At 37.0% G+C, this 22108-nt stretch overlaps 1 protein-coding gene across 1 annotated transcript in view; it reads right to left on the minus strand.

Moving 5' to 3' along the window:
• Positions 1–16590, minus strand: part of LOC117792389 (netrin-B) — a 78624-nt gene extending 62034 nt beyond the window's left edge. Inside the window, exon 1 of the mRNA XM_034632523.1 lies at positions 14996–16590. Within this exon, the coding sequence (XP_034488414.1) occupies positions 14996–16550 (1555 nt within the window). The 5' untranslated portion in view covers positions 16551–16590. The remainder of the gene's footprint in view (positions 1–14995) is intronic.
• Positions 16591–22108: the final 5518 nt, after the last annotated feature.

Below are 22108 nucleotides of genomic sequence, written 5' to 3' on the forward strand. Positions count from 1 at the left end.
AACAAAGGAGCAGAGCAGAGAGATTTACCAATCGTCTGGCAATTGTAAGAAAAGATTTAAGTCCAACTCGCCATCATGCTTAATTTCAGTCCTCAATCCTTGAGGTGTCCAAAAAGAACATCTAAAAAAAAATCAACAATCAGCAGCATTTTAATTGTTTCTTTCTTGTATGCCGATGACAGCTGTGATTATGCTTAAGAAATACGTATGTTCCTTAGTTTGTAACTTAGCTAGTTAGTTAGTTAGTAGTTAGTTCGTTTAGCTGACCAGTGCCTTTGGTTTGGGCATATTTCATGCGGCTACCGCAAAAACCTCATTTAAAAGCAATTTTCATTGCTATCCGAGGCATTGGCTTTGTTTTGTGGGGTAAGAGCGGCAGAAACTCTAAATCGAAAGCTCGTTTACAATGTTGAACTTCCCTAACATAAGTTGCACCATCCCTTCCCCTGCTCTACACCTATTTTACCACCTCTTCCTGTCGTATTAGATTGCTTCTCAGACCAGGTTGCCTAACACTTCCCTCATCGCTTGGCCACAAAATGTTTTCAAATTCACATAAATTAAAGGCACGGAAAAACTATTAAAGTGTTTGTCGTGCCGAGTTGCCCCTGACTTAATATGTCTGTATGTGTGTGTGTGTGTGCGTATGTATGTGTGTGTTAGTTAATGAAGAAAAATAGATGAATAGTGCTTGAGGTGTGCGGCGACTGAAAAACAGCAGTCGAAATGTGCTTAAAACACTGTACTTCTACTCTATTGCAAGGCCGTCAGCAGATTTTCAATAAGGGGAGGCTAATCTTTGGATTTTTTTTCTAGTTTGCTCATAGATACACAATATTGTAAAAAAAGCATTTTAAAATTTTTCAAAAATTCTTGAAAAATCGCATATTCTACTTCTATATTCATTTCATTGTCTAGTTTGAGATGCATACAAAGTACTTAATAAAACAATTTATATAGTCGTAGTTGTACTTCGCTAGGTATGTTTCTAATGCATGTCGTATGCTTGGATAAAGTTACACATTATAGTAAGCATTAAAAAAATTCCAAATAACTACAATTAACTTTACAAAACCTTTTTTTACCCCGTAAGTATGAAGTTATATTCGTATTAGTCCTCGAGGATTTTTAGCAAAATTAAATAAGTTAAGATATTTTTTTCGAAGACATTATACAGGCATGTTTCCGAACTTTGAACATCCCAAACATATCGAGAAATTGTTGATTATCCTGAAACCAATATTAATTGAGCTTATGTATCAAATTACTTAATTAAATTAAACTTAGTTTTAAGTTGAATAAATAGGCATACAATACATTTCATAGGTTTATTTTGTTCATCAACTGTACCAGTACCTAATTTTTATACCCTGTGCCCATTAAAAATGGGCAAAAAAGGGTATAATGTGTATGTAACAGGCAGAAGGAAGCATGGCAGACCCCATAAAGTATATATATTCTCGACCACGATCAACAGCCGAGTCGATCTAGCCCTGTCCGTCTGTCTGTCCGCCCGTCCGTCTTTTTGAACGCGTCGATCTCAGAGACTATAAGAGCTAGAGACTTTAAATTTGGTATGTAAGTTCCTGGATACCATACGCAGGTCAAGTTTGTTTCCAATTTTTGATGCCACGCCTCCTTCGCCCACAAATCGCACACAAATATTTTCAGGCGCAATTTTTAAGATATCACTCCTTACCTGAACAATCAGTTGAGAAGTAAGTCTATTACCCTCAAAATTCTAAAGCGATTGACCCATCAATAGAGATGATATTTTGGAATTACATTTAATTCAATAATTAAAGTTGCATGGCAAAATAAACGTGCGAGCGAGACAGCATGTATACGTTTATATGCAAGGCGCTCACAAAGACAGTACGAAATAGTACCCATTTTTTTTTTTGGGTACCGAGTAAGAATCGAGCGATAAGCAAAAATATTATCGATGTCATGTAATGAAAATGTTGATATATAATTTATGTATATACAAATATACAATTAGATTAAAATATAATTGTGTTAATATATAAATATGTATTTTTACAGTCGGACAGAAGTCAGAATTCAGCAACAAAAAATTAATCACAATGCAAAGAAAACATTTTAATTTAGATAATAAAGCTAGTTGATGACTAATGAACTAACTAGAGGAAAATTATCGTTTTCCATCTTTTTTTAACATTAAAAGAGTGCGAACGTACGTTAGTGACCCGTGGAAATGCCCGTATACGATATTTTATTCGATATTTTATTTCGATTTTAGGGATATGTTATGCCACTTATGTTTTTTTTTATTTTTGGCATCAGAAGCTTTTGCTTGAACTGTCTGTCGCTAAGCGACCTTAAAATATATATAGATTTTAAAAATCAATGCAACTACTGCTCATTATTTTTCTAGTAAATGTACACAAATACACTAAATTATGTGAATACCCTTATTGAAAATGGGCCCGAGGTGTAGCATACCACGTCCTTATAAATACTATACAGTTATACATGTGGGGGGATGGCTTTCTTCTGCTCCCCCTGCCGACGCCCTTGCTCATGTGTATTCATACATATGTGTGTAAGTGTGAACGAGTGTGTGCTACTGTTAGCAGCTCCCTCTGCTTGCCTCTTATCTTGCGCTCTAAACAGCAGGGTGCCAACTGCAACAAATTCATTTGGGGGCAGTCAGCTCGCTTTGATGGCCTTTTTCTGGCTGGCTGTGTGTGTGTGTTGGTGTGTGTATGCTTTCTTGTCTTGTTAATAAGTTGCAGCGATTTGTCGCCTGTCTGTTTCTCGACCCCAAACGCTCTTACACGCACACACGCACTCATTTGTAAAAAAAAAGTGTTAATTACTTCCAATTGGAATTTTTGTTAGTTTATAATTTACCATGCCCATTTTGAATGGGGGACAAATTGATGACCTCTTTTAACAAAACACTTTATGTCACAGTTAAGGCGCTCGTGGTGTAGAGAGGGGTGATGGCAAGTGTGATTGGTGGAAGCGGGGGAGTGAAAGGTGGAGGAGTTTCCACTGTGTGCGGCAGCTGCTGTTTTGCAGCGATTTTATGGTGAGCTTTGCAATTTGAAGCCATTTGAATTGCGTGTGGTCAGCTGGGTCAGCTGAGTGCCCCAGCAAAGCGGAGAGAATAAGAGTGCGGGAGAGGAGTGGGGAGAGGATGAAGGGGAAATAGAACGCTGTGCCAGGTTGCTAGATTGCCATGCTAAAAGGCAGTTAAAAACTGCGGCACGTAGCCAATGGCAATGGGCGCGCGAAAGCGTAGCCATGACTGCGAATGAAAAGCCAGGCAAATAAAGGCGGCCAAAAAGGGATAAAGTGGTAGGAAGTGGCAATAGTACTGGGTAGAGTGTCCGTGAATCAGTGAATCAGACGGGGAAGGCAATGAAAGCACAGATTCGATTACACTGAGAGCATTGCAGAGTTGTGAGTGTTTAAGAGCAGGTATTGAGCCGAACGAGTCGAACGGGTTGAGCGGAGGGAGTAAGACCGCAAAATCATGCGGTTGTGTTAGTTTGAATGCACCACCACTAACAGCAACAACAACAGCAACAGAAACAACAACAACAACAACATAGCTAGCTCGCAAAGCTTTTGCAGATTCCGTTTCCGTTTTATTTTTTTTATTTTTCCACTTTTTTTTGTTTTTTTTTTTTGCGCTTTGTGGTTTTTACGATTTGCTTTGACTTGGGCTTTTCGTGGCACACAGGAGGAAGAGAGAGATAGAGAAAGAGAGAAATCGAGAGCTTTTGAGTATGGGGCATGTGGCATTCAGCCGGAATCAGTGGGCTTGGGTGTTCGGTGTTGGATGTTGTTGCACTTCATTGAGCCGTGCAAGTGTTAAAAGTGTAGCAAATTGCGTGGTTGTTATGCCACTGCACTGCATCAAATAACGTCGGCAGAAGGCAACGTGGGAACCTCAGAAAATACAAGCCACATAGATCAGAATGACAGACAAACACAAACACAAACACAAAAACATACTATGTACAGGTAAATAAATGTATAAAGATAAAGTCGTACTTATCTAACTTGAATCACCAGTGCGTTCAAGTTATAGAATAGTCTATTGAATCTGGAAAAATCGACTAAAGACATTTCAATTATTAAATTACACATATTTTTATTTTCTCTACATTAAGTATTTTAGGTAGAGTAATACATTTTATTGTTCTAAGAGAACCATTGAAAGTTGTTTCAGAATTCATTAATACACTGAAAAAAAAGGACCAACTTCTAAAATCAAGAACATTCGTATTAAATAACTTGTTCTTAAAATAAGATTATTTCAAGACCAAATTGCTAAAACTAAGATTATTAATTTAAAAAATCTCAAAATCTTATTATAAGAATAAAAATCTTAAAATGTAAGAAAAATATGTATCTGTAAATATGTCTAAGACTAAAGAAAAATTATTAAACAATGGGAGGTTGAGAAAGCATAAGTACACTTATTTTCTCAAAGCCTGCAGTCGGCAATATACACATGTTAATGCATATGAATATTTGTACATACATATACATATATGTACATACAAATACATATATATGTTTGTATGTACCAAACTAGCACAGAATAATATACAATGTAGTTACATATGCTTAAATTTACATATGTATGTAAGTACATATTTTGCCTCAAAAATTATTGTGCTTTACCACTAAACAAAAAACCTATAATTTAATTGTAGTGATGTAACACATCTATTGTAGAATCTATATATACATACATATGTAAATATATACATAATTTTTATTACATACATATGTACATACATATGTATGTTTGTAATTTTATTGTGCAAGCCCCGAATAATTGGTTTCTAATGTCTTATAAAAATATGCATGTATTCGTGCGTACATAAAGATATTACTTTTTAAAAATATCGATTTTTATATCGAACTTCTTACGTTACTACTTTATTGTCATATTCAAGCGTTACCTTTTGCATCGGTAGATGCCAATTCTTAGAGAAGGCCCCTAGCGATATTTTTGAGTCACGTTCAATCACGACTGTGTTGTAAATGAATTATTTTGTTTAAACTCGTGCTCACACGCTTTCGTGTTCGTGACACGCATCGGCATCGGCGCACCACTAAGACGAAATACCGTTTGTTTTCATGTGTGCTTTGAGAGTTGTTTCTTGCCAATAACGAAAAGAACTCTCGTAGCTGAATTAACGCAATAGAGTGATCGAGAATAAGTGCGATTTGATTTATTTCGAGTGCAAGTGTTTGGAAGTGTTATAACATGGAAACTGATGAAAAAAAAGTAGTGGCTCTGCTTAAAACATAAGGAATAAAGAACGTATTTGATTATTTGAAAGGTGAGTGTTAATAAGAATTGTTTTCAATTGCAAAATTATTTCAATACACATGCACACAGACTTTTCGGTTCTCGACTTTTTTTTGTTGTCTATTCTAAAAAGTAATTCTGTCATAGACACGTACACAAATGCATTCATATGTACATATTTGTATAAAATATATTGAACATACTAAATTTTAAGTGCTGTGAAAATCTATGTAGTGCAAAATGTATGGATTTATATACACGAATTTGTATGCACATATGTATGTACATATGTATATACATACATATGTATGTGTACATGAGTAGATGCCCTGTGGTTCGACTGCTGTTGAGGCATCACCCTGTGCTAGCCCGGTGGTGCGTCACTAGTAGCTAACAAAGTCGTTAGGTTCAAGTAATGCAGAGGTGCTATGGAAATTCTATTATCGTACTACTGGTAGTTAGCTAATTCGTTAGCTTCAAGTAATGCAGAGGGCGCTAGGCAAATACCCGAAAAACAGTGCTAGCAAAGAAAACGAACAAAAACGAAGAGAGATTTTTGTTCGGTTCTTTTCTCTACTTTGTCCGTTTGTTTTTGCACTTTTTACTTAGCGCATTTTATCTCAGTTTTATCAAGTCATAATTCAATTCAGTGGTTAGAGTCGCCGCTTCAGTCTCAAAAAATGGCAATTCGAATACCGACACGGGCAGAATTGAAAATTTAATTTAAAAATGATTTAATTTAATCTAGAAAAAGAAAATCATAAATATAATATATATCAAGGTAAAAAACAAGAAACCGAACTACAGGGTGCACGTAAAAATTTTCGACACCCGTTTTGTTTTGTGCCTTCTGGACATTTTTGCATACAAATGTATGTGTACATATACGTAAAGTGTGTTTAATAATATAATAATCAAAAACATTAAGTGTTAAATCAATTAATTAATTAAATGTAAACTTGAGGTGTGCATATGTATTTATGTGCATTTATACATACATACATATGTAAATTCACCGAAATTTTTAACGCTTTTTTTTTATTGGTGCTGTACATTTTTGCATACATACATACAGCTAGCCAAGAAAGTGTTTTGACGTATTTGTTGTTTTTTTTTTTTAAGTTAGGCTTACATAAAGTAGGCCAATTAAAAATCCATAGGCAATATATACATTTTCTTCAAGAGAATTTGTGTAAATTTTGGATATTGTTAAGACACTTTCTTGACCAACTGTTTGTGTGTACCTACATATACACAATGTGTGTTAACCAACCATACAAAGTTTTTTAGTGCTGAAAAAACATTAAAACGGTGATGACCACAATGTGCACAATGCTGCTATTTTTCCTTTAACATATGTTGAATCTTTTATTAATAAATTACAATTAATCAAAAATAAATTTTTAAATTTTAAAATATGTAGCTGCCAAGTTAACTTTGAAAGCCTAAAGCATTGTGACAAGGACGATTTGCGCGAGGCCATACGGCCGTTGGGTCTTTGGGTAGAATTTCGCTAAAAATTATTTCATTGGCGAAAGACTGAGGTAAGTTCAACTTTAATTCGAATAGTTTGCTTAACTGCCTGCCTACTGTTGCTTAAATTCGATTAATACAATTGGATTCGATTTGACAAAAAACTATGAAAACAAACTAAAATTTGTTGAGTCGGTCTATTCCAGTGGTGTCAAAAGTAGACTATAAAATACTTTTTCCTATCACATGTGCTACGAAAAGTATTTTATATCCTACTTTTGGACAACACTAGTTTTACCGTATGTGCTCACTAAGGGCCGGTTTTTCAATGTCTCCTTAAATTTTATAAAACAGATAAAGTCAAATTTTACATTGATATCTATACATTTTACGTCAAAATATCTGTTGTATAGTTATCAAACCCCTTAAATAGACACTGAAAAACCGGCCCTAAGTCTTATATACTTTGAATATTTTTCAAAACAAAAAAGCATAACATTGCTTGAATATGCTCAATAGAATAACGACTTGACAAGCTTTCTGAGAAATTCTTTGGTCAAGCTGATTATTGAAGACGCTGTGCGTAATAATATATCCATAGAAACAAATGACTTTCCGAAATTAGTTGACGAAATCTGTACCATATTTCCAAGTGAAAATTCTATGAAGGTAAACTATGAACAACTAAACTAATGATGAAAAAAAAATTGATTTCAAAATCAAAATTTATTTTTTCATTATCAAACTAAACATTGGAGATATTATAAAACACGACAACAACAGAATTTCATTAACACAGTTAATTTTTTACTTACAGACCACAAATACTATCTCAAATTTCAGTACCGATTATAAATTATAATAAATTTTAATATCATTCACAGGAATATTATTTTATTCCTAGAAAAGGACGAACAAATGCAGGAGGAAAACTAATAGCCAGCAGTCATCTGTTTGCTCAACTGTTGTGGAGGAGTCTGAGGCTGACAAAACCCCAAGCGACGAGGTGGACTTATCAATTGGAATTTTCCTAAAAAACTATCTACAGAGAGACTGTTCCGATTGGGAAGAAGTAAAAGAGAAGTGGGGCGCTACTTTTCATATGCGTCAAAGTGATTTGGACTCAATGGATTCCATTGAATTTCTTAACAACTGGCCAAAGCTTAAAGATTCAAGGGCTTTAGATCTGGTAAGTAAATGACAATCGAAATTTGTACATGATTTCAAGTACAAAATTTCAGATATATATTGACTTCGACAAATTGTACCCCGCAAAAGCAAGATTTTCTGCTATTAAAATGGGAAGATTTTAAAACAAATATTGCTAACTATTATCAAGAAAATCTTACAAGTGCGCGCTCCAAGAAGACACAAAATAAAAGTAAGTGTATTTGATCTTTTATATAGAAAAATATGTAAAAACTACATTATCTACATTGTATATGTTGTTTAATCTTCGCTTAAATATGTAAATTAATAATTTATTCCTCTTTTTTTTATTCTGTAGAATTTGAACAAATCAAGAATTTTAATTTTTCATTTCAATTAAATAATAAGATTTTTAAATTCTCTAATAGATGCAGAAGACTATTTGTTCGGAATTTTATTGAACGGGGTTCTATCGTCAAGTGTTTGGTTCAAGGACAACACACGAGCAAAAAAACGCAAGAAGGCTACATTAATCGATTCACAAGAAACCTTTATTCTCCGATTAATAAATATTAATGACTATACCAACAAGGTATCTATGGTCATTAACAAATCATATGTCGTGCAGTCTTTACTGTGCAGCCCTTCATAATTGTTGAAGGATACACTGATATAGATTTAAAGAATTTTTATATATATTTTGATAAAAAGTTGATAAAACTTCCCACTTTGCTAGATTGTATAGACGTATGCTTTAAATTGTTTCAAGTTGTTAAACTAGATTATCCTATAGCTTTCCGTGATTCTTGGCTTTTCATTCAACAATATTTTTACAACATAATTACATAGTTTGATATTAAATCTTCAAATATTACTTCCTTTATAAACTATTTAAGCACTGCAAATTGAAGCAATCATAGACATGGAGATGTACACATGTTTTCTGTGTAAAAAGCAAGTAATTAAACCTGAAGTACTTATTAAACATTTTAAAGAAGATCACCTTCTGACTAAGAAAAATCTTAAAATATATTGCGTAGAAAATAACTGCAATCAAATTTTTTGTGATTTCAGAAATTTTCGAATTCACTTGGAAAGAATACATAAGTGTGGTCTATAAATAATGAATGTTTTGCAAATGAAAATGTAAACAATGAGCAAAATATCAGTAATATACGCTGTATAGAAAATAAGATGAAAAGATAGGCCTTAAAATTAGCTTTAAGTTTGTATAATGAAAACTTTTTGACGCGAAATCAAGAATTATAAATTCAAAACATGATAAAATCCTTGCTCAGCCATACACAGCTGCATTAAAAGCAAGCATCAAGTTTTCAAAATTTTTGTTTGATAATGATAATGGTATTGAACCTATTCATAAAGTATTAACTGTTGAAAGTCAAAATGTAATCGACAAAGCTCATATTATTTTATTTGCAAACCAAGGCATAGATTTAGAATGTTGTGTATTTGCTAATGACATTATTTATAGTTATTATCTAGCTTTAAGAAGCATATATTTTGAATTATATAAAATTCATTATTTTATAATTCATAACGAAAGAATGTATATTGTTTGCTACTCAATTAATGTAAAAGGCTTCGATAATCGTTTTCAATCAAAAGAAGCTGGCGCCAAATGTTTATTCTTATTTTAAGATTAGGGATCTTGAGTATTTAAAACTGTTTGGTCTATAAATAAAAAATAATTGGTAAAAAAATTAATTCGTTTTAATCTTATACTTATAATTCTGGTCTTGAAAATATAAGATTTTCTTAACTTATTAATAAGAACATGGTCTTATATAAAAGGTTCTTAAAATCAAGATGTGTTCTCTTAATTTAAGAATTTCATGCTCTCGACGCACTTTTTAGACTAAAAATCTTAATTCTGAGCCCAAAATCTTGATTTAAGAACATTTGTTTTATCAGTGTATGTATTTATTCATTAAATCTTTGATCAATTGTTTACTGGGCTTTTGTCAAACTATCATAATAATCAAATCGCAATAATATCCAATCGATTACATTCTCGTTGACTTCATCATAATCTAATCTCTTTTGATTGAATCGTGCACAGTTGTCCACACTAAAAGGCAGCGTAAGCTCTTTAATTAAAATTGCGTTTAAAAATAGTTTTCATGTCTGTAAATGGCATAGCTTTGCTTTTGACTTAAATTCCTTACATTCTTAACCATATAACAGAAAGAAAAAACAAAAAAAACAAATCACATCTATAATAAAATCCCTCGCAATTCCCGCAACATTCTTAAGCACACACACAGCACAAATTAAGTACAGTCTCCAGTCAAGTTGACTGGAGTTGAATTAAGTCGAGTCGTGCACTCTGCACAAAGGACACTCATTATGAATTTCCAATCTCAGTCCCTCTCTTTCTTTCTCTCTCCCTCTTCCTCATACTCTTTGCCTTCTATCTTTCACTCACTGAGTAGTTTTTTGTTCCGACGCTATTGCTTAAATAACCAACTTTTTTGCATACTTTCAGGCGCGACGGCAACAAAGATAGCAACAACATGCAATCCCCCCGCATAAGCATTTTCTCACATCGCTGTCGCCTGTCACGCCTCCCCACCTTCCCACCTCACCACGAACCCCCTCAACCACCACCCTCATACCTTCACACAAACCACATTGTTGCGGTTGCGGAATAAAGTGTTGCATTTTGTTTTGTGTTCCAAGCGATTCGCTCGCAACTCGATTTCGCCCTTTTCCCCATTCCCTTGCACCCCTTGCTCCCCTTTGCTTCTCTCATCATCATCCTGTTGGTCCAGCTCTCTGCTTCTGGTGTGTTTTTTAGCCAGACATATGAGCCGCAATGATTCTTGTTGCATATGTGCAACAACTTAACTGCCAGTTGTATCTGTAACTGTAACTGTAATTGCAACTGTAACTGTTACTGAGCAATGGCCACCGTTAATTCGAGCAATTAGTTGATGGCAAAAGCATCTTGTCCTTTGCATTGTCCATCGTCCTTGTGGCTAGATGCAGGATGTGGGCGTGCAAAATGCGCACAGCTGTCCAGATTAACCAACGGCACAGACGGAGATTGCAAATGTAAACGCAGCAAATTATTTGAAGCCAGGAAAATCCCCTGATACCACGATACCCCGATTCCCATATACGCACCCCTTAAACACCATCCACCCCCGTGTCACACCGACACACATATAGTAAATGGTAAATCACACACAAATAATTGGAATAAAGAAATAAAATTCTCAATGCTGGCACAGCCTGTAAACAAACAATAGTCTTTGGCCCATTCGTTCGCTTTTCATCTCTATCTCTATGTCCAACTCCAATGCCTTCTCCAACTCCATTTTGATTTTGCTTACAGCCGCTGCCAAAAACTCTTAACTGCAAATTAAACAGATGGCGCGCATTAGATGCGCTTCACTCGGCCCCAGAGACCAAGAAACCCGCAAGCGATCGAATAGCCAGAGCGACAAACGTACCCAAAACTCTATCGAACCCTCGGACACAGTGAACCAGAAGTGATTCATCTCTGGCCAAATCAAGGTGAGTGACGATTAACCAATAAATCTATTCATTGCACTCATGGTAATATTTAGGCATATTGCATAAATCTACAACAGCTCAAAAATTACCAAGCAACCTACGCTTTCAAATGTCAGAGATTTTACAAAATGTAAATAATATTAAATTTAATAAACTAAATTTATAAATTTAAATTGAACTAAAATGCATAAAATAGATTTTGGTTGAATTTGTTAATTATACAAAACTTTAATAAAATTAAAAATTTTGTTAAAAATATATGAAAATATGATCGAACAAATTAAATCTTTTCTGAAATCTCTAGAGATTTGTGGAACAAACGAATATATCAGAGATATGCAAAATAATTAATTTATATTAGCATTTGTTTATCCTTAATTTTCATGTTTCATGCTGCAATGTTTATCTACTGTCCTATAATTCGTGTCCAAGTGGATGGGTCATCGTTTTCATAACCGAAATAAAAAACAAGTGGTAAAGGCTATAGTCGAAATCTCTTTAAAGAAATTACTTGTATTACTTTGAAAACATTAAATCGCCATATCTGACGTTCTACTTGTCCAATATTAATGCGATTCAGTGGGATGACAGTTGATATTACTAGATAACGTTAATTACCATAAAAACTGTATAACTGGTGAAAACAAACTTGATTTGTACATACAACACAGGAGTAATATCACTAGATTTGGTTGCCATAACTCTTATAAAGATCTGGGTGTTCATACGAACGGGCAGACATTGTCACAAGCCAAATAGCCTGTATACCCGTCGGGTACTGGGCCAGTTACTGGCGGGTAAAGTAAATCTATGGTAAATATTAATGTGCGACTCAATGAGTTGGAAGAGTGTCACGTTGTGTTTAGGGGCTTGGCTATTATTTTTGGGGTAGGCCACGAGATGGACCAGACGGTTGCAGGTAAAAAGTAGGTTCATTTATATTCACCATGTATACTATTCCAAATTCTTCTTTTATATTTTGTCTTTTTGGACTCGCGTAAATCTTGCAAACGCTTTCACAGGCAGCCAGTTGGTCAATGGGTCCATCGGACCAAGGAGCGGGTAGGTTTCGCAACGATCCTCGTATAATAAATGGCTGTGACCAGTGGGCAGACGTCGCTTGGAATTTCGCTCAACATAAATATTTTTATCCCTTACTTTTGGCCGGCGCTTCTAGTTTATTTGTTTCCCTTTCGATTATTTTTATGCATTTGAAATGAAGGAACGGATGCGGACACTGATGCGGATGTGGACTCACTGGACAAGTGGCCACCTCCTCTAGGCGCGATTTAAGCTTAGCTAATTCAAATTAAAGCCCTTAAGCTGAGCACAAAAGCTTAGCGACTTACACGTTAAATTATTTTTGGATTGGAAGGAATGGGCTGGAAAATAAAAATAATAAATTTCTACGCGAAGCAAAAGAACCTGAAGCTTCGATTTGGGGAAATACATGATGAAAGTGTGTACTTCAAATTGATATTGATTGAATTGAATACATAAAGATTAAACTCAACGAAACAATTGCCATGCACTTTGTTAAATCATTTCTGAAGAGATAAGAACGACATCCATTTCCTCGTTTTTGTGGTAATCTCATGGATAAGATGGTCTAACTTGGACATTACTAACTGCAACTAGTAGAGGATTTGTGTGGAAGGCAGCCTGAGCATGAGCCACCTTGTAGGGCATTCTCATTGCCAATTGCCCAGGAGATTTGTCTATAAGCCATAAATTAGTAGAGACACCGTCGTCGCATTTTGTGGACAGAGTCAACGGCATTGACCTTCGACTGTGTTTATGTTGGGTCCGTTACCGTTGTGGGGTTGACCCGAAAACGCGTCGGGGACAGAGACGGATGGAGATGGAAATGAAGACGAACTCAACGTCGCGTCGCCCGCTGCGCTTTTGTTTCTTTGATTAATTTTGGACGGGCGACAGCCCACAAAAAGTTAATCGTTAGTAATTTATGACTCTCTGTGGAGGCGAGAGCGCAATGGAAATTAATGGAATGGTGTGCTGTGGGATGTGTTTGGGTGTTGGGTGTTGGGTTCCGGGTGGGGTAGAGGTGTAGGTGGGCGTATCGGCAAGGTGCGTACATTGCTAAGTTAACAGAAGAGGAACACAAATAATTGGTTTGCTTGCCAGTGTGGAGATACAGTGGTGATGATGATTGCATAAATGACCCGCTGACTTTGACAACAAATATGCCACGGGGATGGATTCAAGGAGATCAATTCACTTTACTTCGATTGCTGAATTAAAATCGATTGGATTGACTGATTCTCTGCGGTCTGTTATGGTCTGGACCTGCCCTGGTTCTTATACATATATATTTGTCGACGCGAGTCATTCGAGGCAAATTCAAATACGCCGTCCAAGTGTTGAATAGAACACCAAAAATGCAAAAAAAAAAAAAAAAAGTTTAAAATAAAAGAATGTCGATGATGTCGTCGATGACATTGGCAATGACAATGGCAATGGCAATCCGATACTCGATGCCAATGTATTGAATCGAGTTCATTGCGCTCCTGGAGTGCGAGGCAAGTGACTATCGAGGAGTGTGCCATACAATGCCCGCAATTGAAAACGTCATTCGATGGGGCCAACAGTGCACACGACTGTCCGACCGACCAAATGCCATGTAGTGTTCTCAGCCTCAGACTCTGCCTCAGTCTCAGCGAGGGTCGTACCAATAATTCGCACACATAACACTATTAAAAAGTCCAAAGACAGCTTGTAAGTTCCCCCAGCAAACATTTTATGAAATTTTTGACTACATTTGAATCATAAATGATGCTTTCGTCTTAATCAAATACTTTTCGAGTCTCCTGTAAATAAACCGCGCATTACATTAATTTCATTTTAATCATCAAAAGGGCTCAATTAAGACTCATGCAGGTGATTCCTGCTTAAACCATTTTTCAAATGTTTGCTGGGTTCCACTTCCTTTCACAAATAGCTTGCCATGATGTTCTCTTAGATATTGCTTTTCAATATATTTCTTACTTTAATACTCCAAACACTTTTCTTATTTTGACAGAGCTTCTATTTAGCATTAAGCATAATTTTGTAAGTTTTAGAATAGGAAATGCCACGCCCACTTTCAACAATACTTCAAAATGTTTTTATAACAATAGAAAAAAACAACATTAAAATATCTTGAGTAACTTATACAAATTTGTGTTTTCAAAATGATTTTCTTGGATATTTAAGATGCACTTGAAATGCGAGTTTACGCTCTATCAAAGCACGAGGTCTTCGACTGAAACAGTTGGCCATAACAGCTGTTATCTGTTATGTAAACATTTGTTGTATTTAACATAACAGTTTGATGTATTTATTATATGTTGGCATTAAAAATTTATAAATTTTATAAAATTCACACATTTGGGAAAACTAATTAAAGCAAAAAATGTGATAACTGAGAACTCTTAGATCTAGCCTCGTTGTTAAAAGCTTTTCTAGTTTATTGGGGCTATAGTCAAGTATGAATGAAATATGGGGTATTGAGCATAGATTATGGACACTCACTCTTGCATTCGTTGGCATCGTTGTCGGTGGCACGTCCCCAGGGTCGATCGAAATAGAAGGGTTTGCATCTTTCGCATTCAGGTCCGGCGGTGTTGTGCTTGCAGGCGCATGTCATGGTCAGTTTGGCATTCAACTGTAAAGATGACGTAGTGCGTCCTAGTCCAAAATGGTTATGCAGCGAGGTGGCCATATCATCGTTGTCCTGGCCATCATCCGCATCCGCATGAGCTGAGCTACTGCTCTGGACACTGGATGTCGTTGCAATGCACTCGGAGGCGTGGCCATTGCACTTGCAGCGACCGCCGACGGCAAAGTCAGAGACGGCATAGTGCTGCGAGACCGATAGTAGCTGCTGCACGGCGACAAGATTCGATGCAGCCAGGGAGGACGTGGATGTTTTGCTTTCCAGCGATACTTTGGCCGGCAGAGTCGGATTGGGATTCGGAGGTGGAGGCGGAGAAGTGCTGGTCGTAAGTTTGCCTTGGAAGTGCTTCTCATAGGCGCTACTCTTGAGCTTGGACTGACGCTTGCTCTCGCCAGTACCAATGCCGTCATTAGCATAGTCCAGATGCAGTTCATCATCGAGCTCCAGGTGTTTTTTAGGCTCCTCGTACTCCTCCTGATCGTAGCCAGTACTGTCGTTTTCCTGCAAATTATAGTCGTACTCGTCCTGTTCATCCAACTCGTGTCCATCGAGCTCCCCCTCTTCCTGGCTGCCAGTCATCTCATCGCTAAAGCTATTGGCATTGCCCTTGACCTTGGCCTTGGCCCTCTCGCGACTCAGCAGCAACTGTGGTGGCAACTCTAGCCGATGGAAGACCACTCTAATGTCCGTTGCTGTTACCCAATCTTGTAGCACGAGTGATGCATCCAAATCGTTGGCTGATGGACGACCCTCTAGCGTGTTAAAGGCGAATCTCTGGCCGGCTCCACCTCCTCCAGCTGCTCCATCGTGCTGTGAGTTCATGCAACGTGCCTCCTGCTCATTGAACTTGCTAATCTTGGCACGATCCGCACGGCCGTAAAACTTCTGACACTGCGAGCTGTAGAATTGAAACGGTTGCCAGGTCTGTCCAAAGTCGGAGCTCTTGTAGATGGCCAGGGAGTCGGGTCTGGGCGATTTGGGACAGAACGAGAGCGAGATGTAGGTCAGCTCGTACTTCTTGCCCAGCGACAAGGTCAGTGTAACATTGTCGGGGGGCGCTGTGTCCGGATCATGTGGTACATTCACGCTCCCCGAGCGCCAACAGGTCACATTGCTGGGATTATTGAGATCCGTTAGAGCGGCGGCACCGTACCGATGATCCACAGACTTGTCACAGACACGACACTCACCGGGACTGCCGTCGCGCAGCAATTCGCAGAATCGTTCCGGCTGCTGAGAGCCACAGACACTGGAAGCCTGCACGGGATTGCCATAGGCTGCGTTCACAAAGCTGGGCAGGCACTTGCGCGGCTTGCCCTCAAAGTAGCACGGATCATTGGCGTTGATGTTGATGCCAACGGCAAAGGCGACCAGGGCCAAGAATGCAAGCAGCTTTGGCAGTTGCCTCATCTTGAAATCAATTTAAATCGGTGCTAGCTTTCTTGTATGTCTCTCTTTGTCACACGCGAGGATCAATTGACGAGCGAACGGAGCAAATCACAAAACAAAAACAACAAAAAGGAACACGCGACACGCAACACGCGACTCGCGCTGACGCTGACGCTGAGCGGCGGCGTCACTAAGTCTGGCACGACGGCCACATGCAACAGCTGCCGCTCTAATTTCCGATTTCAATTTCGGTTTCTGTTACGCTAACTGCTCTTGATTCTTGTTCTCTCTTTCTCTCACTCTCTCTTCGCTCTCTCTCACTCTGTATCGCTCGGAATCACTTATTCTTCTTAATGTTCACTTGTTTTCTATTAAATGTAATTTAAGGTAATGAGACCGATGCGACTGCGATGCAACTCGGTCAACGGCCAGCGTTGTTCTGTTTTGTACTCGTCCTCGGCGCGTATCCTGCTGGCGAGGCGACGACAACAGACGACAACAAGCAAATGATGTGTTGCTTGCTTGTGTTGAGTTTCTTTGCGCTTCGTTTCGGCCTCGCACTAAATTCACCACTGCATGTTGCTGATGCTGCTGCGGCTACTGGCCGCAAATGTTGCTACACCAAAACACCAAAAAAAAAAAATGACAACAAAATTTAATCCACACACACGCGCGCGTGGGTTGAGTGCCGAACACGAACAAGTACACACTCACACACACACACAAACTAAAGTCGTTCGCTCGTTGCTCGCTGTTCGCGTTGCGTCGGCTTCGTTGTTTACCTGGCAAACGTTTGTCCGTTACTAAACAGCCGCAGCATCTCGGGCCGGTCGCTTGCCGGCTGATGTTGCTGTTGCTGGCGCTGCTGCTGCTGTTGCTGTTGTGCATTGCTTGTGGGCCGTAACTTGCGCTCTCTTTGTCGCCCTCTCGCTCTCACTGGCTTAGTTTTGTGCCCTGCACGATGTTGTTGTTCAACGCTTCAATGAATTGCACTGTGGACAAGTAATACGTGAACACAAACAAACATTTTTTTTTAATTTTTACAGAATTGTTTCTACATTTCGATCAGTAGTACAAGTATATTACAATAGTCAAATGTTTTTTAATGAACGTTTTTTTAATTGGGATATTGTAAACTACATCATCAGCAATTTAAATTAATTAATACACATAATAATACATTTATAAATATAACATTTTAATATTAATTAGAGTTTTAACTTTACTCTCCGATGACGAAAATATATAATTTTATAAAAAACAAACTTTTGTAGAAATTTTCATAAAGAATTTTAACTGATATCAAATGTATTAACATAAGATGTATATAACTTAAAGCTTTATTAAAACGCTTTAAAAAATTATTTAGTAAAATAGGCATTTAAATAAAGATAAATTACAAAACAACATTTTTTTATTGACTCTGCATAAATCAATATGAGCTCCAAAACTAATGATTTTATGCAAAAAAAGTTTTCTAGAGTTTTTCATGAATAATTTTAGCCGAAATCAAGTCTACTAACATAAGCTTAATATAAACGCTTTAAAAAAGTAATAGGTAAAATTGTTAAAAAAAAAAACTATAGTTAGTTTTTAAGATAGATAGTTACTAAAAAATCGATTAGTTTATTTGTCAGGTTTTTAATTCTTATAATATTGTATTAAATGCATTTGTTTTATAAAAAATGACTTATTTATATATAAAATAACATGAATTAAAAAAAACAAATTAACTTTTTAAATGCTTCTGGTTTGCTGGCTGTTGTCCCACTGTGCGCAATGTGGATGTAGGTTTTGTGGATGCTGCTGCTTAGCAACATTTGTTAAATGATTTTTTGCCTGAAACATGTTGCTATTGATAAATGTTGCAAACATCTTATAAGGTTTTTAGCAACCTGCCTGAACGGCAACAAATTTTAATAATTAGTTGACGATGACAGTGCAAAGGCACAGGAAATACAAAGTTGTGTTTAGCAAGCCACTGCTAATATATATATATATAATATGTAGGTATATATGCAAATATACAGACTTTTGTATGTGGACATGCATAGAAGTAAAGACAATGGCACTGCATTTATGCGCAAGACTTTATCATAACCTCAATTCGCGATTCGACATCAAAACTTCCGCTGTCATGATTTCAATTCATTTCATTCACAATGCAAAACGCCGACAGTTATGCCCAGTCAGACATTGACGCAGACGCAGCGACGCCACGACGCCTGCGCCGTTCTTGTTTCCTGCTAATGCCTCCAGTCTGCCCAACGGCATGCCCAACTGAGGCGATGGCTACCCTTTCCTCTCTCTCTCTCGCTCTCGCTTTCTCTGTCTCTCTCTCTCACTTTAAATCTCTCCTTCCTGCTCTTTGCCTCTGTCTCTGTTGTGTGATCTGCAATTTGTAAGGCCGCGTTACGCTGCTCCAAATCCCGTGCCCCTGGCTCCCACATTCACCTTTAAACTCCCATCTTCCACCTCCTTCTCTTCGTTTTCCCTCTCATTCATTTATCGCTTGTTACCTTTGGGGAATGAGCCGAAGGCTGTGGAAACGTGCCCAAACTCTAAGACCGATTGAGAGGCTTCCGTTTGACTGACCAACACTTTTCGCTCTCCCCCAAATCCCCTCTAAAGTATTCCACTTGCTCGACTCCTGGCCGTTTTTTGGGTGCTTTTTGATTTATTGTTTTTGACATTTTGTGCGTCGTCTGCGCTCATTTCTCGGTTTCAGTTGTGCTTCAAGTGGTTCCCAACAATTCGACTCGTTATGTTTTATTTATAACGGATTTGTAGCTGCTTTCGCTTTGTCGTGGCTTTTTGTTTATAAATATTTATGTATACGTACGTCCGCAATTCCATATGTGCGCGACAGAGAGAGCGACAAGAGGAGGAGGTGGCAAAAGGCAAAAGAAGTTAGCGGTAAACTCGCTCCCGTTCCTGTCAGTCCCATCAGCGTGTCTCCTTCCCAAATCTAAAGTATATTTGACTTGTGCGCCTCTGACTTTTGAGATGGGTTCAAATTTCCTTTTTGCCATGGAATTTTAATATTATTTGTTTACACTGGGCCTAGTTTAGTCACAAAAGGTCCGACTAAAACATCGACTTCAACTGTAGCATCAGCTAAAAACTTTCAGTTTCACTGTGGCCAGGAGCAACAGAGCGTCAACTCCATCAGCCATCAACAAATTGTGGCCTCGTTTACGAGCTGGCAAAATTGACAGCTCGTGTCTTGGCCACACTTGACAGCTGCGGGTCAGTAAAAAGTAAAAGAAATATATATAAAATAATAATAGTGCAACAGGAGCAGCAGCTGCAACGTCTAATTATGACGCTAGTTCAGCATGCTCAGTTATTCAGCTATAGTGGACTGTGCTACATAGATGCAATTGCAACGCCATGATTCGCGGCTTCTCGTATCACTAAAGCACAGTGGGAAAAACCGTTGAAATAACTGCTTTTATATGGTTTTTTTTTTTTTAATTTATTCGTGTAATCGAATAGTGAGGTGTCCACCTACTTCGGGTTCTACAAATGCAGTTTGACTCATTCCTATTTATACAATGTGTCCATTAAAAATGGCCAAAAAAAGGAATTATATATTTGGCAGAATGTATGTAACAGGCAGAAGAAGGCGTGGCAGACACCATAAAGTATATATATTCTTGATCAGGATCAACAGCCGAGTCGATTTAGCCCTGCCGTCTCTCTGTCCACCTGTTTTTACGCGTCGATCTCAGAGACTTGGTATGTAGGGTTCTGGATACCGTACGCAGATCAAGTTTGTTTTTATTTTTAGATCGGACCTCTATATCATTTAGCTGCCATAGAAACGATAGGTCGAAAATGAAGTCTTAGTATGAAAAACTTCTTGGTTTATTAAGCTATCTCAACTTATCTGACACAATATACATATGGGCTGGTATTATACCTGCTGACTAAATTTGGTTCAAATCGGTCCACTATATCAAATAGCTGCCGTAGAGACGCTCAGCTGAAAATCAAGTTTTTGTATAAAAAAGTTTTTTCTGATTTGGGATATCTTATAGGATATTTCTACGACCATATTTGAGTGTGTCAGATTTTGGGCTTTCCACGACCAAATATGAAACTGTTCAAACATTTTCCATTCACCCAAAATAAATCACAGTTCGATTTCTGTGCAAAAATTATAAAAAGCTGAAAATAAGTACATTTTCATTTTTATTTGCAATTATAATTCGCGCAAATTTTATGCTAACTTATATTTATTGAACAAAACAGCTGGTTAAATAGTTAGTTTCTTTTTTCACGATTTTATCGATAAGCATCGCGTGTTCGATAAAAAATATACTGAAATTCGCCGGGGTGAATGGCAAAAACTCTTAACATTCATTATGAATGAGCCAAAATGAACACTCGGAGTGGCTCGAGCCTTTCAGGCTTTACTTTAGGTATGCAACGAGCCTGTGTATGGATGTTTGAAATGTTCGATCAGGCTCGAACACAGGCTCGAACTCGTTGTGATTTTTTCACTTTGGTCTTCCCTAGTATTTTGAAAAGATCCCCAAGATTGAAATGAGGCAACAGGTAATGTATTTATGGATTTATTGCCTCTTATAGGCCTGAATAGATTACCGAGTTTTAAAAAAAGGAGGCAGACTTGGGCCGGCAGCAGTCGTTAGCTTGCTGTTTCTAAACTCTTATTATAAAAATTGTACCAATTAAATATCTGAATAATAGAAAAATTTCTTAGTAAGTTAATCGTTAAATATTAGGTCAATAATAATTTACAGATAGAATTTAGTCATAACTATAATAAAACATAAAAATCAAACTTTTAGAATAAGGTGAATTATAATTAGTTTAATTGGTTAAATTTACTTAAAAATTGCAGTCAATAAAATGTTTGAAACATTAGTTCCTTATTATAATGAAAAAAAAATATTTATTATTAATAACACAATTTTCAAGTATTTTTTGATTATTAATTACTAATTCTATATCTAACAATCAGCGCCGTTTCGAGGGGGGGGTGCAACCGACCCGGCGCTAAGATATAAGGGGCGCCGATATTTCAAAAAGAGTTTGAACTTAGAAAAAATTTGAGGGGTTGAGCCTGAAATTAAATAAATCAGACAACGAAAAGTGCGAAAACAATTTTAATATGTGTCTGCAGATGATACAAAAAACATACCAGAAACTGCTACATTTCGAATTTTATTTTTAGAATCAATCGACCCCATCATTTAGCAACTAAAATTGAGATTTGAAACACTTTTTATTGTTTCTGATGATTTGAATTAATAAACAGGACTTTAACACTAAATCCAAATTGGACAGTGAACTTGAAAAGCATACAATGAATTTGACAACGATTTTTTAACGATTCACATCAAATCCTTTACATCACATCAGCATTAGCACACCGTTTATTTAGCAAACTTCAAATAAATTTGAACCACTAACGATCATTAATTGGACAAGATAACTTAGCAGTCTCCGTTTGCTAAAAATCGAAAATATGGGTAAAGTAATTTATGATTTTACAATTAATACCTTAATTTGGGGGACCTTAAATCAATTTTACAATTTTAGAAATAACA

The sequence above is a fragment of the Drosophila innubila genome, chromosome X (assembly GCF_004354385.1).
Source record: "Drosophila innubila isolate TH190305 chromosome X, UK_Dinn_1.0, whole genome shotgun sequence".
Taxonomy (NCBI): domain Eukaryota; kingdom Metazoa; phylum Arthropoda; class Insecta; order Diptera; family Drosophilidae; genus Drosophila; species Drosophila innubila.